Raw genomic sequence first — 21636 nt, 5'->3', positions numbered from 1 at the left:
TATGTGCATGTATGTGTACGATGTCTGCATGTGTGTCTGAGGCCAGAGGCCTCAGACCCTGTGAGGGGGAGTTACAGATGGCTGTGAGATTCAACCTTGTGAAAGGAACCAAACTCTGGGTCCTCCGAAAGAGCAGAACAGTCAGGCATAGGGCACCTTTAATCCCAGCACTCAGGAGACAGAAGCAGGTGGATGTCTGTGAGTTTGAGGCCAGCCTGGTCTACAAACCAAGTTCGAGGGCAGTCAGGAATACCCAGAAAAGACCCTCTCTAAAAACAAAACAACACCAAAACCAAAAATCAACTAAACAAACCAACAAATCACACACATGCATGCACACACGCACGCACTCAGTTGGGATAAGAGTCCCCTACAGGGAAGTCTGGGTGATGGGTAAAGAGAAGCGGCAGACAACCATTGCAAGGTTTCAGGTCCATTTCTACACAGTAACTTAGAGAGACGGATGGTTCGGCAGTTAACAACACTACTGCTCTTAGAGAAGACCCAAGCTGGGCTCCCAATATTCGTATCAGAGGGCTCCCTACTACTGCCTCTAACCACAGCTCCGGGGGATCAGATACCTTCTTCCCGACTCCACAGGCACCTGCACTTGTGTACCTATCTGTAGTAGTAGGAGCGGCGGGGCTGCGTCCCCAGCACCCCGGCCGCCTGGCTAGCTTATGCCCCAAAATAACAACGCACAAAGTGTATTCTTTTAAACACTGCTTGGCCCATTAGCTCTAGCCCTTACTGGCTAATTCTGATATCCCGATCAACCCATCTCTAATAAACTGTGTAGCACCAGTCTTACTGGGAAAGATTCAGCATGTCTGACCTGGTGGCTTGCTTCATCGCGTGCGTCTGCTTGGGAGAGAGGAGCATGGCGTCTCTGAGCTCACTTCCTCTTCCTCCCAGCATTCTGTTCTGTTTACTCCACCCACCTATGTTCTTACCTATCAGGGCCAAGGCAGTTTCTTTATTTTTTAACCAATGACCTTCCTCCATCACCTATCCACACAAACATATATATATATATATATATATATATATATATATATATATATATATGTAAACTCAAGAAACTACGTGCCACTGGACACATTTTAGCGACACATTAAGTTTTCATGTACATGTAGAAATACCTAAGGTCAGAGAAAAAGTGGCAATCAATCAAAGAATTAAAAACGTGGCAATGACAATATGTAACGTGAAAATGTGACGGACGGCTGGAGCCTTTGGGATGTTAGACGTGCAGGACTCAGGGTGGCATTTCCCCAGAATGACCACACAGAAATCATCAAGAAGAAATGCGTCTAATAGCTGTTTTGTGGTGACCAGCAGGCACCAGGCAGGGAAGCCCTTCTGTCACTGGCCCAGCGCTGTCCACCTGGCTCCTGAAACGCTGCTTCCGACTCCGCTGTCTGAAGCTACTGACAGAATGTCACAGCAGACAACACACAGATCAAATCACAAAAGCAATGGCATGAGACTGCCCTGGACTGACACATGTCACACAGCAGAGGCTGAGCATCCTCAATCTAAAGATCCAAATGTTCCAGATCTTTTTGAGTCCAGCATGATGCTGATGCTGCACACAAAAAACTCCAGACCTGACCTCAAAAGAGTGCAGACCACAGATGCTGTGTAAGATTATCTTCGAGTGTATGTAAAACATGAGGTTCATGTTTAGACTTGGGACCCATACTCATCAAGTTATTTCATTGTATCTAAGCAAATATTCTAAGATCTGAAACACTTCTGGTCCTAAGCATTTTGGCTAAGTGTACCCAATCTGTACTTTTATTAAAGAAATAATCAAAGAGAACCATGACTCCAGGATTTTGTTTAGTAGTAAAATGAGAACAAAAATTTCTGGCTCATTTTTCATCTCTGAAATAAAATATTTCAGAAGAAAAAGTCTTTTGAGTATGGTGTGATTAATCAAGTAGCTGACATACTATAAAAATAAGATTCACTCTGAAAACCCTTTAGGAAAAAGGTTTGACAACTGTGGTCAGATTAGGCATCTCCTGGGCACCGGTGACTCACAGGGCCTATCTCTAAGTATCTGCACCGAATGACCTCCCACCCTTTCCACTGCAAGGGACTCTAGCCCTTAAACCACGAATGGAGACAAGCCATCACTCCCTTAAGTTGTTACGTCAAGTACTTTTCACAAGGAGCAAGGAGCACCAAGTCCTGCTTCCTAACCGACCAGGAACATTCCATGCAGAAGTGTGCAATCAGCTTTTCTGTAAGTCCAGCATTATACCACTCTTCCCCAGAGACTCTTCCCAGTGCCACATCAACACTCTTCCCCAGTGACATTCTCCAGTGCCACACCAACACTCTTCCCCAGTGTCATTTCCCCAGCGTCACACCAACACTCTTCCCCCGTGATATTTCCCAGTGCCATGCCAACAGCTGCAGAAATTTACAGAGGGTCAAGAGGGCAGAGGGCAGTTTCTGGAGAAAGTTTCACATCTAAGAGAAAAGCAGTCTGTGAGCCCCACGTGGCTTAATACAGACTATCAACTCTCATGGACCAGGCTTTCATAAGGAAAGCCAGGAATTAATCCGAGTTGAAGACACTGTGGGGGAGGCCAGACACAACCAACAAGAGGCACTTGACATAGCTAAAATTCGGGTCCTCTGCAAGAGCAATAGTCGTTCTTCACTGTTGAGCCATCTCTCCAGCCCCATGACAGGTTCTCCTCGTCACCCACTCAAACCAGCTGTACGCGCATTCTAATATTAGCCACGTTACCCTTCTCGGGGAAAAGAAGACAGCCAGATGCCGATGCAGAGGTGGACATGTCCTGGATCCTTCAAAAGCTGTCCTAAGGTGCTTATAGTCAGAAACACCAGCTTGTGTCAAAGCTTAAACCTTCACGTATATGGGTGGTTTCCCTGCATGTATGTGTGTGTACTAAGAATGTGCCTGGTGCCCAACAACGTCAGAAGAGGTCAGAGGATCCCCTGGGTCTGGACTCACAGACAGCTGTGAGATACCCTGTGGTGCTAAGCAACCTCTCTCCAGCCCTGAGAGAGAACCTGAGGGACAGCATGAACTGAAGAAAAATGGCTACCTTTCTGTGGAAGAGTTACCAGATATTTAGGCAAAACTGTTGAAAACCAAACAAACCCATAAAACTCTGTAACACAGATTCTAGTTGGTATTAGTAATAAAAACCCAGAGTTGGATGTAGGGGTTAATGCTGAAGATCAGAGAAGCAAAGCAGCCAACCAATAGAGAGTTCTTTTACCTCTACCAATGTTCAGACCGAAGGGGCGATCGTTTTCAGTGTATCCTCAGACTGCAACTGCCTTCACCAAACCTCAGAATGCCCTGCCCCTCAGACTCATCCTGCCTTCTATTCCTCTCTCCACGCAGCCATTGTGTTCCTGTCTCCACCTCCCTAGTGCTGGGATTAAAGGCCTGTGATCCCAAGTGCTGGGATCACCTTTGTGTGAGCTCTGTTTCTCTTTTAGACTGGATCAATTTCATGTGGCTCAAGGTGGCCTTGAATTCAAAGAGATTTGTCTGCCCCTGGCTCCTGAGTGCTGGGACTAAAGGCGTGTGTCACCACTGCCTGGCTTCTATGGCTAGCTAGCGTGGCTGGCTCTGCACTCTGATCTTCAGGAAAGCGTTCTTTATCAAAACACAAACAAACTATCACTACAAAACCCCGAAGCCCTTATGTGGGTTACAGAGTGGTGGACGACCAAACAAAAGTGATTACCTCAAGACACCAGGAGAGCAAGGCTGGCTTGGTTGCAGCTGTGCCCCAGACAAGGACATGGATGAAGGATGGAGACATGCCACTAACATTCAAGCGTTAGATGACCGGTGAGACCACAGATGCGGCAGCAGTTAACGTGGATGAAAGCAAACACACACAGACGGTGGACAGACAGTCAGAGCTGAGGGCGACCTGCCAAGATGAGTTAGTAAGCTCAGTGTTGCACCAGTGCTATGAAAACCAAGTCATTCTCCAAGCAGCTCAGGGGGCCACTACTCAAGTGCACAGGCCGCGCCTTTCTTCTGCAGAGTGGCGAGCAGCATGGGGAACTCCAGATGCCACTGTGGGCTAACAGGGAAGAGGAAGAACACAGCTGGCCTGGCCTCTTGCTACAGTGCTGAGCTGAGAAATGGTCTATTCTCCTTGGATGGGGTTTCTGGGTCCCCTTCAGTATGCAGAAGATGCCCTGGTCACAAAGTTCCCAAAGGCCAACAGGACAGGGCATGTCAGCCACACTATACCCACACTGTATCGGCACAGGGCCCTGAGCTGTGGTGTAGGTGATGTGTTTTTCCCTCCCGACAATATGGTTGTGAACATACTGGGCTCTTTTGAATACCATGCAGTAATTTTAAAGACATGAAGACATGCCTACCCTCAACCCCCACCGCCAGCACTGGGGATGGAAGCCAGGGCCTGAGACACGCTAAGCAAGGGTTCTACCACTGAGCTATACGCCAGTCCAAGACACTCCATCAAGCAACCATTTTAATGACAGCAGCTTGGGGACATCCGTGATGGGGAAGCACAGGCAGAGAGGCGCACACAGGCTCCCGGGACAGTGACACACACCCATGTGCAGATGAGAGAAGTGGACCCGTCCCCAGGAAGCGCTAAGGAGATGAGGTGAGGTCCATTTTAGTAGCCAAGCGTGTGGGCTGTTAAACACTGAACTTACCAGATCTGTAGTCTAATTTTCTTCCCCCTCAGTTCTACAGTCTTGATTTTAAAGTCAACACCTGTAGATAAAACAAGTGAATATGAAGCAAAAATAATAAAGACGCAGAGTACACAGGAACCCTACTTATAAGCATGACTCAGAAAACTAAAAGGACCAGTGTTGCGAAAATTCAAAAGCACAAGGGATGAATGTGCCGAGACCGTGGCTCCGGGCACTCTCCCGCTCCACCCTCAGCCGGGAGCCCCGCCCTGGCTTATCCGAGCACCTGCCGGACATGTAATTTATGACTCCTGGGGCCATTTCAAAACCACAGCAGCATTAGCAGAGGATGCCAGCTCAGAGATGATTCTTAGATGGAAAATTTGAAATTCAATCTTGATTACAAGCAGCCTTTGTTTGAACCGGGAAGTTATTAATACATTACAATTTCTGGCTCTCACAAGTGTTGGTAAATATGTGCATGACTCAGCATATTACTTATGGAGAAACAAATTGGCATAGACAGGCTGGGCAACCAAGTTCTCAGCACAAAAAAGAAAAAAATTACCCATTTATAGATTAGCATATTCAATTTTAATTTTTATTCATTTTAATACTGAAAGCAAGCCATCGTGTGTAATATTTTTTTCTTCTTAAAATCAAACTAGTAAGCTTCAAGTAAATTTTAAAAATCCAAATTTCATTGGTGTATCTCATCTGATATCTTTTACGGTTATACACAAAAATATCTCAAGCCGAGATTTCCAAATAAGCATTTACAAGCAAAGAAGCGAGGAGAGGCTGGCCGAGCACAAGCGCTAGAAATGCTTCTCTTTTGGGTCTACTTCCTAGCCACTTGCCAGGACCCAAGACGGACAGCCCCAGGCAGCAGGCGTGTGCAGGGGACCACAGCCAGCACAGTGACTCTGCCTGGGACCGGGGTTAAAATTAGCAACACACCAGACATGTCTGTGAGACCGAGCTGGGGGCAGTCCCTACCTGGACAACAGAGAAGTTCTGTGACTACACAACATCCCGATGGAGATGCTGCATTTCAATTCTTGCTTTTATTTTTTTTTTAATGTTTGTTCATTTGTTTGTTTGTTTGAATCGGGGTCCTGGCTGGCCTGGACTGCAGAGACCCACTGGCCTCAGCCTCCCAGTGCTGGGATTAAAGGTGAGCGCCAGCACACCTGTCTCAGCCCTTCACAGCAAGGCCGGCTGACACCGTCTCAGCCCTTCACAGCAAGGCCGGCTGACACCGGCTCAGCTTCCTTCTCCAGCCCTTCACAGCAAGGCCGGCTGACACCGTCTCAGCTTCTTCTCAGCCCTTCACAGCAAGGCCGGCTGACACCGGCTCAGCTTCTTCTCAGCCCTTCACAGCAAGGCCGGCTGACACCGGCTCAGCTTCTTCTCAGCCCTTCACAGCAAGGCCGGCTGACACCGGCTCAGCTTCTTCTCCAGCCCTTCACAGCAAGGCCGGCTGACACCGTCTCAGCTTCCTTCTCCAGCCCTTCACAGCAAGGCCGGCTGATACCGTCTCAGCCCTTCACAGCAAGGCCGGCTGACACCGTCTCAGCTTCTTCTCCAGCCCTTCACAGCAAGGCTGGCTAACACCGTCTCAGCCCTTCACAGCAAGGCCGGCTGACACCGTCTCAGCTTCTTCTCCAGCCCTTCACAGCAAGGCTGGCTAACACCGTCTCAGCTTCCTTCTCCAGCCCTTCACAGCAAGGCCGGCTGACACCGTCTCAGCTTCTTCTCCAGCCCTTCACAGCAAGGCTGGCTAACACCGTCTCAGCTTCTTCTCCAGCCCTTCACAGCAAGGCTGGCTAACACCGTCTCAGCTTCTTCTCAGCCCTTCACAGCAAGGCCGGCTGACACCGTCTCAGCTTCTTCTCCAGCCCTTCACAGCAAGGCCGGCTAACACCGTCTCAGCTTCTTCTCCAGCTGAACGCTTTCCAAAGTCAAATGGTTTTCAGGCGCAGTCGTGAGCCTGGGGGCAGGTCTGCGCAGGCGAATGGGCTTGAGCAAGGCTCCCAAATGACTCACCCCAAGGTGACAGCACCTTAAAGTGACACCCCCGAGGCACAACCACACTGGCGTCTCTACTGCGACACCGCGCAGCCTGGTGACAACCCTGTCTCTGCAATATCAACCTAAGTGTAGGACTTCACGCCATGACTCTGCGATGTGAGCTCCAGCCTGAACTCACCCCGCCATGACCACTGTGTTTATTACTGCGGTGTGCGAGAGCGCAGGAGTCCGTTCTCTGTTCCATGTGGACACCAGGGGGCACGTGAGACTCCGAGGGTGGTGGGGGCTTTGCACACAACCATCCTGTCAGCCCCCTTGATTTCACTTTTCTTTTCCTACTTCAAAGGACTTTGTTTGCAGAATCTGAGTTGGGAAGTTTGTTACTTTACTGAAAAGAATTGGCCAGTGGCCTCTCTCCTGAGTTCTGCTCCCGATAGCAGCAGAGCAGGCCGCTGTGCTCAGAGGCAGTTTCCTCTGCACACGTCACATGTTGGCCACTCTTTCTCAGCCAGTCTGAAAACCTACCTGTGTTAGCAGTCCTTTACGAGATTATTTTTCTAACCACAGAGCTCAATGAATGGAAATAAAAGGATCAGACATCAATACTCAAAACCAAAAATAAGGACAGTTACTTAGAATGAAACTGAACAAAGACTCTGTTCAGCCCGCGGGGGAATCGAGTACTCTTGGAGCGCGGTCAGTACAATAGCATCAGTAACTGCAGCAGAAACATTCTACAGCTGGGAAGTGGCTGAATTGAAAAGTCTAGACGCCAGGCCGGAGAGCTGATTAAGAAGACTCCTTGCTCTTGCAGAGGAGGACTTGGAGTCAGTCCCAGCACACACATGACAGACTGTAACTCCAATCCAGGGGACCCAATGCCCTCTGCTGACCTCAGCAGGTACTGTTGGCACCTGGTGCACACACATGCCTGCAGGCAAAACACTCACATGCCTAAAATACATAAATCTAAAAAAAAAAAAATCAAGTCAATAAATGGTAACAGCTCCCTAAAACTATCCCTTCTCTTAGATAAAATAGCTGTGTTGTATCTAGCAGCTCCGAGTAGCTTGTAATGACTGGAAACGTAATTCAATTTATGGCGTGGACATATATCTTTGTAGTAATACAAAGTACAGCACTGAGCATGTCTAAAAACGTCGCCTCACAAGTATAAAATGACTCCATGCTGTGTATCCAGCGTCGGCAAGCCTCAGACACGACCGTGATGACAGTCTCAACTATGGGGCCGTCAGCACAGTCAGGAGCGGAGAACTGCACATCATCCTCGGGGACAAAGCGGGCAGCACCTTCACTTCCACCTGTAGCTCTGCTGAAAACCCAGTTTCTCGGAGGCTTCTCGACTAACAGGCATGAAAGCAACCTTCACTATCTACCCTGAGGATTAACGGGGACAGTCCCTGCCCCCAAAGCTGGCTCACACTGACCTACGTTAACACTTGGCAACAGAGTACCTTCTGTGGCTATCCACTCTTAGAGAATCTTCTCGTCTGCCCAGACGTCTTTTCCATCCTAGATTTCACGCGGAACCTTCCCTGACCACACTGCCCTGCTCCCACCCCAGGCCCTGGTCCTGCACTCCTCTTGCAGGATTCCTCATGGAATCTTTCTCCGCTGGCCTCACCCACAGACTGTGCATCCTCAAAGACCTAGCACCCTTGGCTTACTGCCCACACACAGCAGCAACTCGAGGACTGGGATGGTGACGGGCAGTTGGCCTCTTCACTAGATGCTGCAGAGTAACCTAGGAAAAAACTAGGGGTATTTTGAACTGAGGTAGTGTTTGTTTTTAAGACAAGAGGCAGACAAGGCAGCTATGGAATGGGAGTCCTGGATACGAGCGCATCTTGTAGGGGACGGCAGATCTGAGACAGCAGGGGTAACTGCTAGACCACAAGCTAACACAACAGCAGAATCTGGATTCACGCTCACACTTGTGTGAACAACTGCAGGCTGTTAGAAAGATCAGATGGGTGAGGAAGAGAGGCACATGAGAGGGCGTGTAAATGACCCGCTATCATCTTAACCACGCCGCTAGAGGAGAGCCTGTCTCTCACGGCTGAAGAACTGCTGTCTAGGCAGACCAGAGGGAAAACATTTCCAAACATTGTTTCTCTTTGCTGGGCCCTAAGAAGTTACAAAACAGAACAGCAGGAATACATAGACTTCTCTTTCTTCCAGTTCCTTTCCAGCCTAAAGAAAAAAACCACCACCATGGTCAGAATCTTGGACACAGGCAGCCCCTGCTACAGGCCTATAGGATCACCCGGCTTCTCTACCAACGCAAGACCCGCAGCTTGCCCCAGATGGCATCGGACTTTACTGAACATCAACGCGGCCATGGAGTCCCAGGCTCTCACATACGTCTCCATGTAAAATGGTCATGACACTACCGTTCTGTCCCAGCTACTGCCTTTAGTTTGGAGCAAGGCTTTTCCTCCCAGCATGTACCTTAGACAATGTCAGCCACTTTGGGACATTATATCCCTGACTTGACAGTGGCAGACTAAGATGTGTCAAGTCACAGGTGCAAGTCCAACATTGGGTGGGCGACACTAATGTCTGACAGCCTGTATTATTATTATTATTATTATTATTACTGGGAATGAGTCTCCGGTCCAGGCTTCATCCTGCGTGAGGAGAGTCCAGGGTGGACCGCACACTTTGAGGGACAGGGAGAAGCGCTGGCTGCCTCCAGACCTAGTCTCTATTCTTGCAGCAAGTTCAGATTTTACTTTTATTTTTATGTGCATTAGTATTTTGCCTGCAATGTCTGTGTGAGGGTGTTGGATCCCCAGGAAATGGAGTCACACACAGCTGTGAGCTGCCACGTGGGTGCTAGGAATTGAACCTGGGTCCTCTGGAAGAGCAGTCAGTGCTCTGAACCGTTGAGCCATCTCTCCAGCTCCCAAAAGTATCTTATGGGTAAAACCTCATGGATTTGGCTGGCTTTCCCTCCCTAAGCTAAGTTGTGAGGATTCAGTACAACTAAAAACAATATTCTAATTATGAAATTTTGCGATCATAAAAGGCGCTATTATAGAGCAAAACTGAAGGTGAGAGAGGGCTGGACAGATAGTTCAGGGGTTTAAGACTACTGGCTGCTCTCAAAAAGAACCCAGGTTTGGTTTCCAGAATCTACATGGTAGCATGGAGCCATCTGCAACTCCACTTCAAGGAGACCTGACACTTTTTTCTTTTTTTTTCGAGACAGGGTTTCTCTGTGGCTTTGGAGCCTGTCCTGGAACTAGCTCTGTAGACCAGGCTGGTCTCGAACTCACAGAGATCCGCCTGCCTCTGCCTCCCGAGTGCTGGGATTAAAGGCGTGCACCACCATCGCCGGCCTGACACTTTTTTCTAGTCTCTGAGGGCACTGCATACATGTGATGCGGAGACATACATGTAGGTAGAACACTCAAAATATACATAAAATAAAAATAAATCTCTGAAAAAAAAATAAGGGTGCGTGTGTGTAAACCCACCACGCGTCACTACAGAAGCTCACTGGGCTACGGCAGCACAGGTCCACGGGTGTAAACTCACCACGTGTTACTACAGAAGCCTTTTTTAAAAAAAATTTATTTATTTATTAAAGATTTCTGTCTCTTCCCCACCACCGCCTCCCATTTCCCCCCCTCCCCCAATTAAGTCCCCCCCCCCCTCAGCCCAAAAAGCAATCAGGAAAAGGCTTGACAAATGCAAACCATCCTGTGCCTCTGCTCCAACACACGGAAGCATAAGACACTGCCGTATACCTGACATGAACACGCTGGCCCAGCAACATAGCACAAGCCAGGGAGAGGCTGGGAGCGTGCATGTCCATGCCCGGAGACAGCTCTATTTTCATGGAAGTATACAGGAAGAACCTCAGACAACGGTGCTCATGCCTTCATAAGGAAGGAGCCAGAGCTAACCATCCTGATGTTTGCTGTATTCCAGGCAGCACTCTAAGAAAGAATACCGCACAGCCCCTGCACTGAGCAGCAGCAAAGCAGCTGAACATCTGGCTTTCCCCAGCTCTTCCCCACTGTTAAGAGTTATGGCGGACACTTGTTATTTCTTACTCTACTGTATGTACTGTGCACGTCCTTATAGGATACGGATTTTCTGGAAGTTTCTACATTTACAGCAACGACATGGAAAACAGAATGATGGATCACCTTTCTGGGCCTGGTTAGGACATGGTACCCCCATTTCTTCCAACCTTGTGAACTAGGGAGAACATAGAAGGTGCCCCCATTTCTTCCAACCTCGTGAACTAGGGAGAACATAGAAGGTGCCCCCAACCCTTTTTTAACGAATGAGAATCTGAGGGGTGTAGTCTGCTGAAAGACACACTGGTAACTTACAGAAGACCCTGAACTGAGGTCCAGCTGGCTACCTGCCCAACTCCACCATCTGAGCAGCACAGGGAAAGGCCAGGGGGGCTGAAGAACAAAACTTTTCCTTTTGAGTAAAAATTAAAAGAAAAAAAAAAGATTGTTGGCTTGAAATTGTACTTTAGCTGATCAACAGGAGAATACTAACAAAACAACAACAAAAAATGCACAAGGAAGGGAAAGAAAATGGGAGAAAGAAAGCGTAGCTCTTTATTGACCGGGAATGGTGACATCACAGGGTTCTGGCAGGTCAACTTCAGAGGCTTCACACATTAAGAAGGGCAGGGAACAGGAAGGCTCTTCATCTGCCTGCCAGAGGCTCACCGGAGCTTGTTTACTTGTAAGCTAAGAAGGTAGGAACACAAGTGCTGGAGTCAGCAGTCGGTCAGGCTGGAGAGGAGGGAGGAGAGACTTTCAGTGGTACACACATGATGTCCTAGCAGCCCGTCAGACTGGAGAGGAGGGAGGGGAGACTTTCAGTGGTACACACATGATGTCCTAGCAGCCCGTCAGACTGGAGAGGAGGGAGGGGAGACTTTCAGTGGTACACACATGATGTCCTAGCAGCCCGTCAGACTGGAGAGGAGGGAGGAGAGACTTTCAGTGGTACACACATGATGTCCTAGCAGCCCGTCAGACTGGAGAGGAGGGAGGGGAGACTTTCAGTGGTACACACATGATGTCCTAGCAGCCCGTCAGACTGGAGAGGAGGGAGGAGAGACTTTCAGTGTCACACACATGATGTCCTAGCAGCCCGTCAGACTGGAGAGGAGGGAGGGGAGACTTTCAGTGGTACACACATGATGTCCTAGCAGCCCGTCAGACTGGAGAGGAGGGAGGAGAGACTTTCAGTGTCACACATATGATGTCCTAGCAGCCTGTCAGACTGGAGAGGAGGGAGGGGAGAGACTTTCAGTGGTACACACATGATGTCCTAGCAGCCCGTCAGACTGGAGAGAGGGGGGGGGGGAGACTTTCAGTGGTACACACATGATGTCCTAGCAGCCCGTCAGACTGGAGGGAGGGGGGAGAGACTTTCAGTGTCACACACATGATGTCCTAGCAGCCCGTCAGACTGGAGAGGAGGGAGGGGAGACTTTCAGTGTCACACACATGATGTCCTAGCAGCCCGTCAGACTGGAGAGGAGGGAGGAGAGACTTTCAGTGTCACACACATGATGTCCTAGCAGCCCGTCAGACTGGAGAGGAGGGAGGGGAGACTTTCAGTGTCACACACATGATGTCCTAGCAGCCCGTCAGACTGGAGAGGAGGGAGGGGAGACTTTCAGTGGTACACACACATGATGTCCTAGCAGCCTGTCAGACTGGAGAGGAGGGAGGGGAGACTTTCAGTGGTACACACATGATGTCCTAGCAGCCCGTCAGACTGGAGGGAGGAGAGACTTTCAGTGGTACACACATGATGTCCTAGCAGCCCGTCAGACTGGAGAGGAGGGAGGGGAGACTTTCAGTGGTACACACATGTCTGAGTAGTCTGTCAGACTGGAGAGGAGGGAGGGGAGACTTTCAGTGGTACACACATGATGTCCTAGCAGCCCGTCAGACTGGAGAGGAGGGAGGGGAGACTTTCAGTGGTACACACATGATGTCCTAGCAGCCCGTCAGACTGGAGAGGAGGGAGGGGAGACTTTCAGTGTCACACACATGATGTCCTAGCAGCCCGTCAGACTGGAGAGGAGGGAGGGGAGACTTTCAGTGGTACACACATGATGTCCTAGCAGCCCGTCAGACTGGAGAGGAGGGAGGGGAGACTTTCAGTGGTACACACATGATGTCCTAGCAGCCCGTCAGACTGGAGAGGAGGGAGGGGAGACTTTCAGTGGTACACACATGATGTCCTAGCAGCCCGTCAGACTGGAGAGGAGGGAGGGGAGACTTTCAGTGTCACACACATGATGTCCTAGCAGCCCGTCAGACTGGAGGGAGGGGAGACTTTCAGTGGTACACACATGATGTCCTAGCAGCCCATCAGACTGGAGGGAGGGGAGACTTTCAGTGGTACACACATGATGTCCTAGCAGCCCGTCAGACTGGAGAGGAGGGAGGGGAGACTTTCAGTGGTACACACATGATGTCCTAGCAGCCCGTCAGACTGGAGGGAGGGGAGACTTTCAGTGGTACACACATGATGTCCTAGCAGCCCGTCAGACTGGAGAGGAGGGAGGGGAGACTTTCAGTGGTACACACATGTCTGAGTAGTCTGTCAGACTGGAGAGGAGGGAGGGGAGACTTTCAGTGGTACACACATGATGTCCTAGCAGCCCGTCAGACTGGAGAGGAGGGAGGGGAGACTTTCAGTGGTACACACATGATGTCCTAGCAGCCCGTCAGACTGGAGAGGAGGGAGGGGAGACTTTCAGTGTCACACACATGATGTCCTAGCAGCCCGTCAGACTGGAGAGGAGGGAGGGGAGACTTTCAGTGGTACACACATGATGTCCTAGCAGCCCGTCAGACTGGAGAGGAGGGAGGGGAGACTTTCAGTGGTACACACATGATGTCCTAGCAGCCCGTCAGACTGGAGAGGAGGGAGGGGAGACTTTCAGTGGTACACACATGATGTCCTAGCAGCCCGTCAGACTGGAGAGGAGGGAGGGGAGACTTTCAGTGTCACACACATGATGTCCTAGCAGCCCGTCAGACTGGAGGGAGGGGAGACTTTCAGTGGTACACACATGATGTCCTAGCAGCCCATCAGACTGGAGGGAGGGGAGACTTTCAGTGGTACACACATGATGTCCTAGCAGCCCGTCAGACTGGAGAGGAGGGAGGGGAGACTTTCAGTGGTACACACATGATGTCCTAGCAGCCCGTCAGACTGGAGGGAGGGGAGACTTTCAGTGGTACACACATGATGTCCTAGCAGCCCGTCAGACTGGAGAGGAGGGAGGGGAGACTTTCAGTGGTACACACATGATGTCCTAGCAGCCCGTCAGACTGGAGAGGAGGGAGGGGAGATTTTCAGTGGTACACACATGATGTCCTAGCAGCCCGTCAGACTGGAGAGGAGGGAGGGGAGACTTTCAGTGGTACACACATGATGTCCTAGCAGCCCGTCAGACTGGAGAGGAGGGAGGGGAGACTTTCAGTGGTACACACATGATGTCCTAGCAGCCTGTCAGACTGGAGAGGAGGGAGGGGAGAGACTTTCAGTGGTACACACATGATGTCCTAGCAGCCCGTCAGACTGGAGAGAGGGGGGGGGGAGACTTTCAGTGGTACACACATGATGTCCTAGCAGCCCGTCAGACTGGAGAGGAGGGAGGGGAGACTTTCAGTGTCACACACACATGGTGTCCTGTTAGGTCTGTATTGTTGCTTCCTGGCTTTAAGGATTAAATAACAACATAACCACACTCAATTAGGGTATAGGGTTGGTCCGCAGTTTTGTTTTCAGAATACTTTCCAACATGAAAGCCGTGCAACAGAAAGGAGAACGGTAAACAACCAGTTTCTTCCCTCTGATGAAACATGATGGTTCTCACTTTTTTTTTCTTTTACACTGGACTCCACTGTCTTTGTGACTCACACCCCTCTAAAGGGACAAGCCAGGTGTGCAGGTGCCAACTTTGTGTCCTATTTAAATGCTCCTAGAATGGTCTGATGTAGCTACAGAGAACCTCTGGAAAGTATCTTCCAGAGACCGACTGCTGTACAAAGCCATGTTTTCTTCCCCAGTTCGGCTCAGTGGCAGTTGGAACAGTGTATCTGATGCCTCCCTGCAGAGCAACACTCACCTCCCGTCCTCAAAGGCCAACTGCTCTCTTCCTAGTCAGCTCAGGGCCTCAACAGAGACCCCTGGCAGAGTCCACAGGCTGGATAAAAGGAGGCCGTCTCTAACCCGTCGGCTGAGAAGCAGAAGAAAAGCGGGGAGTTCTGAGGCCAGGTCTAACTAGGTCTTTATTTTCCCTGTGCAGCTGACTCCAAAGAAATCTACAGTCTTCCTCTGAAAGACAGCGACGAGGTGTCCCAAGGTGGACACCGCACAAGCCTGTGGGCTTACACTAATTCCCGAAATAAACCCAAGCACAGTGCGCTGCTCCCTGGGCCTGTGACCCAAACCGCACCACTCGCCTCTTCCTGAGCTGTGATCTCACATAGCTCTGCAGTGGGTGGGGCAACCGGGGAGGCTGTGCTGCTCCAGTGTTTGGGAAGGGATTCTGGGCATTCTTGCCTGACTCCCCTCTCTTTTTTATTTTGTATGTGTGGGTCTTTTGCCTGCCCATATATCTGTGGACCACATGCATGCCTAGTGCCCTCTGAGGTCAGAAGGGGGCATCAAATTCTCTAGAACTGGAGATACAGATGGTTGTGAGCTGCCTGCTGGGTGCTGGGTACTGAACCCAGGTCATCTGGAGGAGCAGTCAGAGTTCTTAACGGCTGAGCCACCTCTCCAGCCCCCCATCGCCACAATTCTCTTAAGTGAAACACTCAGCATATGTGTTTGGAAGACTGCATCTAAGCACAGAAGTGCAATCAAAATAAAATCAGAGTTTTAACCCAGAAAAACAAGTATATCTTGATTATTGTCACCCCAGCTTCAGCCCTGAAAGCTGCAGACTAAAGAGGAAAGCAGCCAATTTCCCCCCCACACCTACTCTGAAACTTACAGGTAAAGACACCGATGACCACCATTTATAGGCAAGCCAGATGGCCAAGTCTGCATGGGTCTTACTCATTCAACTGTTTTATGAGCCTTCAATTCTGTGGTCAGTTCAAGAGCTCCAGCAGGTGTGGCCTAGGCTGAAGGCTGTCCAGCTAGCTGAGGCATATCTCACCTCTGCAAGAACCAGAGAGGACACCCAGGAAGATAACACGAGGGCCGTGGCCAATAGGTTAGCACTGTCTCTCTAAGTACTTGGTGTCTTCTGAGACGGGCTGGGAAGTCGTAAGAATTGCTGGAGAGGACAAAAGTCCCCAGAGGGAAATTTTAAAAGCTTTAATTCTGCTATCTGGTCTCCCTATTTTTCCCATCTTCATTTTAACTCTTTCTCCCTCTTTTGGAACTGATGATGGTGGGTTTTGAAAACATCTTTACTTGGCAAAGTAAGAGAACCAATGATCCTATGATGGTCTCTACCATTTTTAAGGGGACTTTCACTGCTCAGGAATAATAGAATCCTGGTTTAGATAGCTTTACATCAATTTATTCTATGTTCCGAAAGTTTCAGAATACTTTCATACACATAATGAGACGACAGAGACTGGAATGTGGTTCACATCGCTCACGAATATAGCAGGAAGGTCATTTAATGCACGAGCCCTTGGAGACGGAGCACAGGCAGTTCCTAACTGCCTGGTGTGGGTGCTGGGACCAATCTCTGGTCCTCTGCAGGAGCAGCAACACTCTTAACCGTGCCCTTAACTCTAGCCCTGCCCCCCAAAACGTATTTTAATGAATTTTCTTGAACTATACTTGAAAAGTTTATTTATGCAAAATTAAGGGGATCTACAACAGAGAAAACAGACCAGGAGCTCTGCACGGCTTCTCTGTCTCCCAGCCAGACGGTAATCACATGAACACACGTGTACCTGGGTTCACAGCAGTACATGTAAAGGAGTTCACAATCACACGAACACACGTGTACCTGGGTTCACAGCAGTGTGTTCATAATCACATGAACATATGCGTACCTAGGGTTCAGAGCTGCGCATGTAAAGAGTGTTCACAATCACATGAACACACGTTTACCTAGTGTTCACAGCAATGCATGTAAAGAGTGTTGACAATCACACGAACACACACGTACCTAGGGTTCACAGCAGTGCACGTCAAGAGTGTTCACAATCACACGAACACACACGTACCCAGAGAGTCACCCAGAAAGTAATCACATGAACACACATGTACTTAGGGTTCACAGTAGCACATGTAAAGTGTGTTTATAATCACATGAACATGTGTACCTAGGGCTCACAGCAGCACATGTAAAGAGTGTTCACAATCACACGAACACACGCGTACCTAGGATTCGCAGCAGTGTGTTTACAATCACATGAACACATGTGTACCTGGGTTCACAGCAGCACATGTAAAGTGTGTTTACAACCACATGAACACATGCATACCTAGAGATTCACTCAGAAATTAATCACATGAACACACGTGTACCTAGGCCTCACAGCAGCATATGTGTGTTTACAATACAGAAATCCACGGAAGAAAACAGTTCAGATATGTCAGAGACATTGTCTAGGCAAAGAAGAAACGAAAAACTGGCACAGAAGGGGCTGTGGGCCAACATCAATAGTAAACTTGCTTTCTCCATTTCTCTAACTTCACAAACACTGTTCCTATACTTTGAAAAGAACTGGCCAAATTATTCTAGTTGTATCTGACTAATTCAATTCCACAAATACAAATCTATTTGAAAAATCATATTCTACAATAATTGCCATTAAATAAGTTAATACTGTAGCTTTTCACACCTTGTGAATTCTATGTGTTTCAAACCTAGTCTGCTCTGAAAATTAATCATAACAATAAAAAACCCCAACATTTCGCTGATTCAAATTTTACATTCTTCTACCAGCTCAAATCCCTAAGGAGCTCCCTAATTTCCTGTTACACAAAGTCCACAGGTGTCTGATGAACTGTCAAAGGTATATTTCAGAAGTCTCTCTTCCAGTCTCTGATTTACAGGTGCCACGCCCTTGCTTCTGCAACCCATCTCTGGGCACACACGCTCAGGGGCTGTGGTCTCCTCCAGAAGCAGCCAACATCCGCAAGCCCTGCCTCAGTAAGGAAAACAACAACGGGGAAGACACTTGTCCTCTGTGTGGGGCATTGTACTGGGACGAGAAGAAACTAGAAACACAGGCCACAGAAGGACCCCAACCATACCACACCCAGAGTCATATTTAAACAGCATAAAGGAACTTAAGGAATGAACTTAGCTCCATGCAGTTCAATGGGAAGGAATCCTCTAAGAAGCTCTCAGCCCCAGCTGGGAAGCACTTCGAAGCTAAGTGCTCTCCACTGTCAGCTAGCTCCCCGTGAGCGTGGCACCACTTGCACGCTGAACCCACGCCCTGTTCCACTTTCCCCACGGGCAGCATGACAACCAGCCCCCAGCAGGTGCTCCGCCAACGACCTGCTCACTAGGAAGGAAAGCGAGTCAGTGGCAGGAGCTAACAAGACGCCCGTTTGCATTTGCTGTCTTTAGCTTTGAGTACGCCATGGTTTCCATCTTCCTTTCAACTCCCCGAGACAAGAAACATTTATTGAAGTTAACTACTACAGGCTGCATACAAAGTAGACAAAAACATTTAAGAAAAAACATCCACCCTCAGTGTGGGGAGACACACTTACACACGTACATGTAATTATGTGTGTGAGCTTCCCTGCTCACTCCCAGGTAGTCTATGCTATCCCATTGGCTGGTTTCCCTCTGTCGATGTTGGGAAAGCTCACAGGGCAGGTCCACCCTTCTCAGAACTACATGCTGGCCAGGGTCTCGAAGCATCCATTTCTATGCGTCCTAGAGTGTGGGTGTCCTGTTCTGGAGGGCAGCTTTACCCATTGCCTCACACCCCATGCCTTCACAGTCTTGGTATCTGCACCGACTTTTCCCTTCCGAATTAGACACAATCATACCTTTCATTTTTACACATGTAAGTAAGTGCGGCCCATAAAAGACTGGTAATCCTCAATTGCCTTCAGACCCTACTGCGTTTACATCAGCTACTAACAAAATAACAGCAGCCTCATTTCCTGGTTAATAACTCCCTCTATACTTTCATGATCCAAGATTGGATATTTGCAACAGGTATAATTATGTTACTGGATTTTAATATCACATCCCCAAGGCAAACAGACAAACATTAAAAAAAAGGGTAGAAGGAGCATAAATATTTAAAAAAAAACCCAAATAAATAAAAGGAGGGAAAAAAATGAAGGGACATACTCAAAAAGGAAATTAAAAAGGTCAATGTGAAAACTGGAGGATTAATTTTCCAGTTAAGTACTTAAAACTGCCATTGTTTTGTTACCTGACAACTCACAATTATGATCTCATGATCTCTTTAGGGAGAGGCCCTAAGATTCTCTACAGAATTCTCATCTCAAAATGGGCACCGTCAATGTTTACAACTGTAAACATGTGTATACGTTTTTAGCATTTAAATTCTCCAAACTGAGATTTGCCTTGTTTGAGACAGGGTCTCTCTACACAGCATTGTCTGTCCTGGAACTCACTGCATAGATCAGGCTGACTTTGAACTTACAGAGATCAGCTGGTCTCTCACCAATACTGGGATTCAAGACGTGTACCAAAGATCTCTGGACTCCCTGTCCAGTCCCTTTTGTTTATTCTACAGAGTCACCCCAAATCACAGTTCTCTGGGCAGCCTTTCTATGGGCACAACTGGCTCCCATACCCCCGACAAGCCTCAATGTCAAGTTCTGTCAGTCCAGCGTCATTAAAAACATTCCCTTGCAGTTTCAAATCCAGATACCGAGGAAGGAAAGCAGCAGCAGCGTTACCGATAGATTTCACCGACTCCGGTTAGGTAGTGGAGGAATGGTTCTCACTTTGCCTGTCACCCGGTTATTTGAGGTCAAGGATAAACACAGCCGAAATCCCTCTGCCCTACATTTGTCCACGAAACAAGAAGCTGGAGCGCCGCTTTACTGCGAACGGTCTCTGCAGTGATTTTTCAACTTCTTCGCAGTAAAATATGAAAACGGATGGGCAATGAGAAAGCAAGCCCTGGTTCATTCTTCTAGCCTGTTATGCTAAGAGGTTCAAGCCCGCTTAGGATGGTGATCTCGGGGCGCTGAACCAGTGGCTGGTCCCGGGCTTTACTTTCCCATCTCACAAAGCCGTTTTCCTGGGCGAGCTGGTATAACGGACCGGGAGTTTCCACGGATGCATCAACCCGACCTCATGACCCGAGAAGGCTCTGGGAGGGAATGTCCCGGCTCTGGGGGTCGGACACCCGCGGAAAGGCCACGGAAAACTCGGCCTGGCCCCGGGAGGGGGGTCAGAGCTTCCACAGGGACCCGGTCTGTGCGCGGCTCGGATGCCTGATGTTCCCACGGCGGGAAAGCCCAGGCACCCGCAGAATGGCCACGGGAAACTCAGCCTGGCCCCGGGAGGGGTCAGAGTGTCCACGGGGGACCGGGCCCCGACCTCCCCGAGGGCCCTCCCGCCCCAGGCCCGGCGTACCCACGGTGGACTTGCAGGCCTCGCAGAACGTATCGTCGGTGAAGCGCTCCATTAGGCTGGTCTTGCCCACGCCGCGGGAGCCGATGATGATGACCTGCAGCTTGAAGTCGGCCGGCCTCGGGGGCTGCTTCCTCCGGCGGGCCTGGCCGCCCGACAGCGCCGGGGAGACCGCGCCCAGGCCGCCGCCCGCGGGCCGCCGGTGCAGCGCGGCGCTCGGATCCATGCACGCATACGGCTCGCCCTCGGGCCGCCTTCCGCGCGCCCCGGGCCCCCACACACCGTCCACCCGCTCCGCACCGCCGCCGCCTCCGCCGCCGCCGGGAGAGGAGGAAGGGAAGCAGCTCCTCCGCAGCAGCGGCAGCAGCATCCCGGACCGGGAGGGGCTGGAAGCGCAGGCGCCGCGCGACGCGACTCCGGAGCGCGACCCCTGCCGGCCGGAGGACCGAACCGCACGCTCCGCTCCGCGGCGGGACGACGCTCTTGGTCACCACGGTCGCCTCCGCTCTCCCTCCTCTGCGCATTTCCACTCGTGGATTTACTTTCACCGCGATCAGTCCCTAAGAGCCACGCACTTTTATTAGCCGCTCGCCCAGCGAACATGTTGCAGGGTGCATGACTTGTGATGACCGTCCCGAACTCAAGTTGTTCTGGGTGCCAGGGGTTCCCGGCCCGGCCCACGCGGGTTCGGGTGTAAACGCCACTTTGACTGAAGCCCCGGCACTCTGGCGGGACCGAGGCTCTGCGTGCGACTATCCTGTGCGGGGTCCCAAGGAATTTGCTATCTTAATTGGGCTTCTGTCTCTCTCAAGATATTTGAGCTGCAGTCCGTCAAATTCAGTAAATGGCTTGCACCTTTGGGGAAGCGAGCAGGTAAAATCTCAGAGGTCAAGCGACCAAAATTCCCAAAGTTTAGGAATTGACATGGGTGGGTTAGTTTGCCATTTGTACTTGAAAGTATTTAAAGCTACAGAAGCTTGCCAACGATTTATTTAGCAAATTCCTCCGCGTGAACTTGAGCTCCTCAGAACACTAGGTTCTAAACATGATAGGAGCTGGCACGCGCAAGGAGGATGATCAAGTTACTCACCAAATTTCAGCCGTATTTAGAACCAGATTTACTAACAAATAGCGCATGCGTCTGTTTCCTGTGAATGCAAAGTTGAAGAAGTCACATTATTTTGCAAAGGCAATTGCAGTTGGATTTTAGAAATTTTTTTAAGAGAATGAAATCGCCACAGATAACCATATAAATAAAGTTGTTTGGTGCTCTGTGCTCGCTCTTAAGCCCAGACCGAGTAATAAAAGGGGTGCTCTCAAATCCTGCCGTA

General features: G+C 49.7%; 1 protein-coding gene across 1 annotated transcript in view; it reads right to left on the bottom strand.

Annotated features, from left to right (window-relative positions):
- Rab12 (RAB12, member RAS oncogene family) overlaps window positions 1-20694 on the bottom strand; it is a 29769-nt gene extending 9075 nt beyond the window's left edge. The window contains exons 1-2 of the mRNA XM_075956427.1: window positions 20309-20694; window positions 4702-4762 (exon numbers count right to left, since the gene is read on the bottom strand). Of these exons, the coding sequence (XP_075812542.1) occupies window positions 4702-4762; window positions 20309-20675 (428 nt within the window). The 5' untranslated portion in view covers window positions 20676-20694. The remainder of the gene's footprint in view (window positions 1-4701; window positions 4763-20308) is intronic.
- Window positions 20695-21636: the final 942 nt, after the last annotated feature.

This window comes from Microtus pennsylvanicus, chromosome 22, assembly GCF_037038515.1.
Source record: "Microtus pennsylvanicus isolate mMicPen1 chromosome 22, mMicPen1.hap1, whole genome shotgun sequence".
Lineage (NCBI taxonomy): Eukaryota > Metazoa > Chordata > Mammalia > Rodentia > Cricetidae > Microtus > Microtus pennsylvanicus.
The sequence above is the reverse complement of the archived record's forward strand: the minus strand, read 5'-3'. Positions and strand labels throughout refer to the sequence as shown.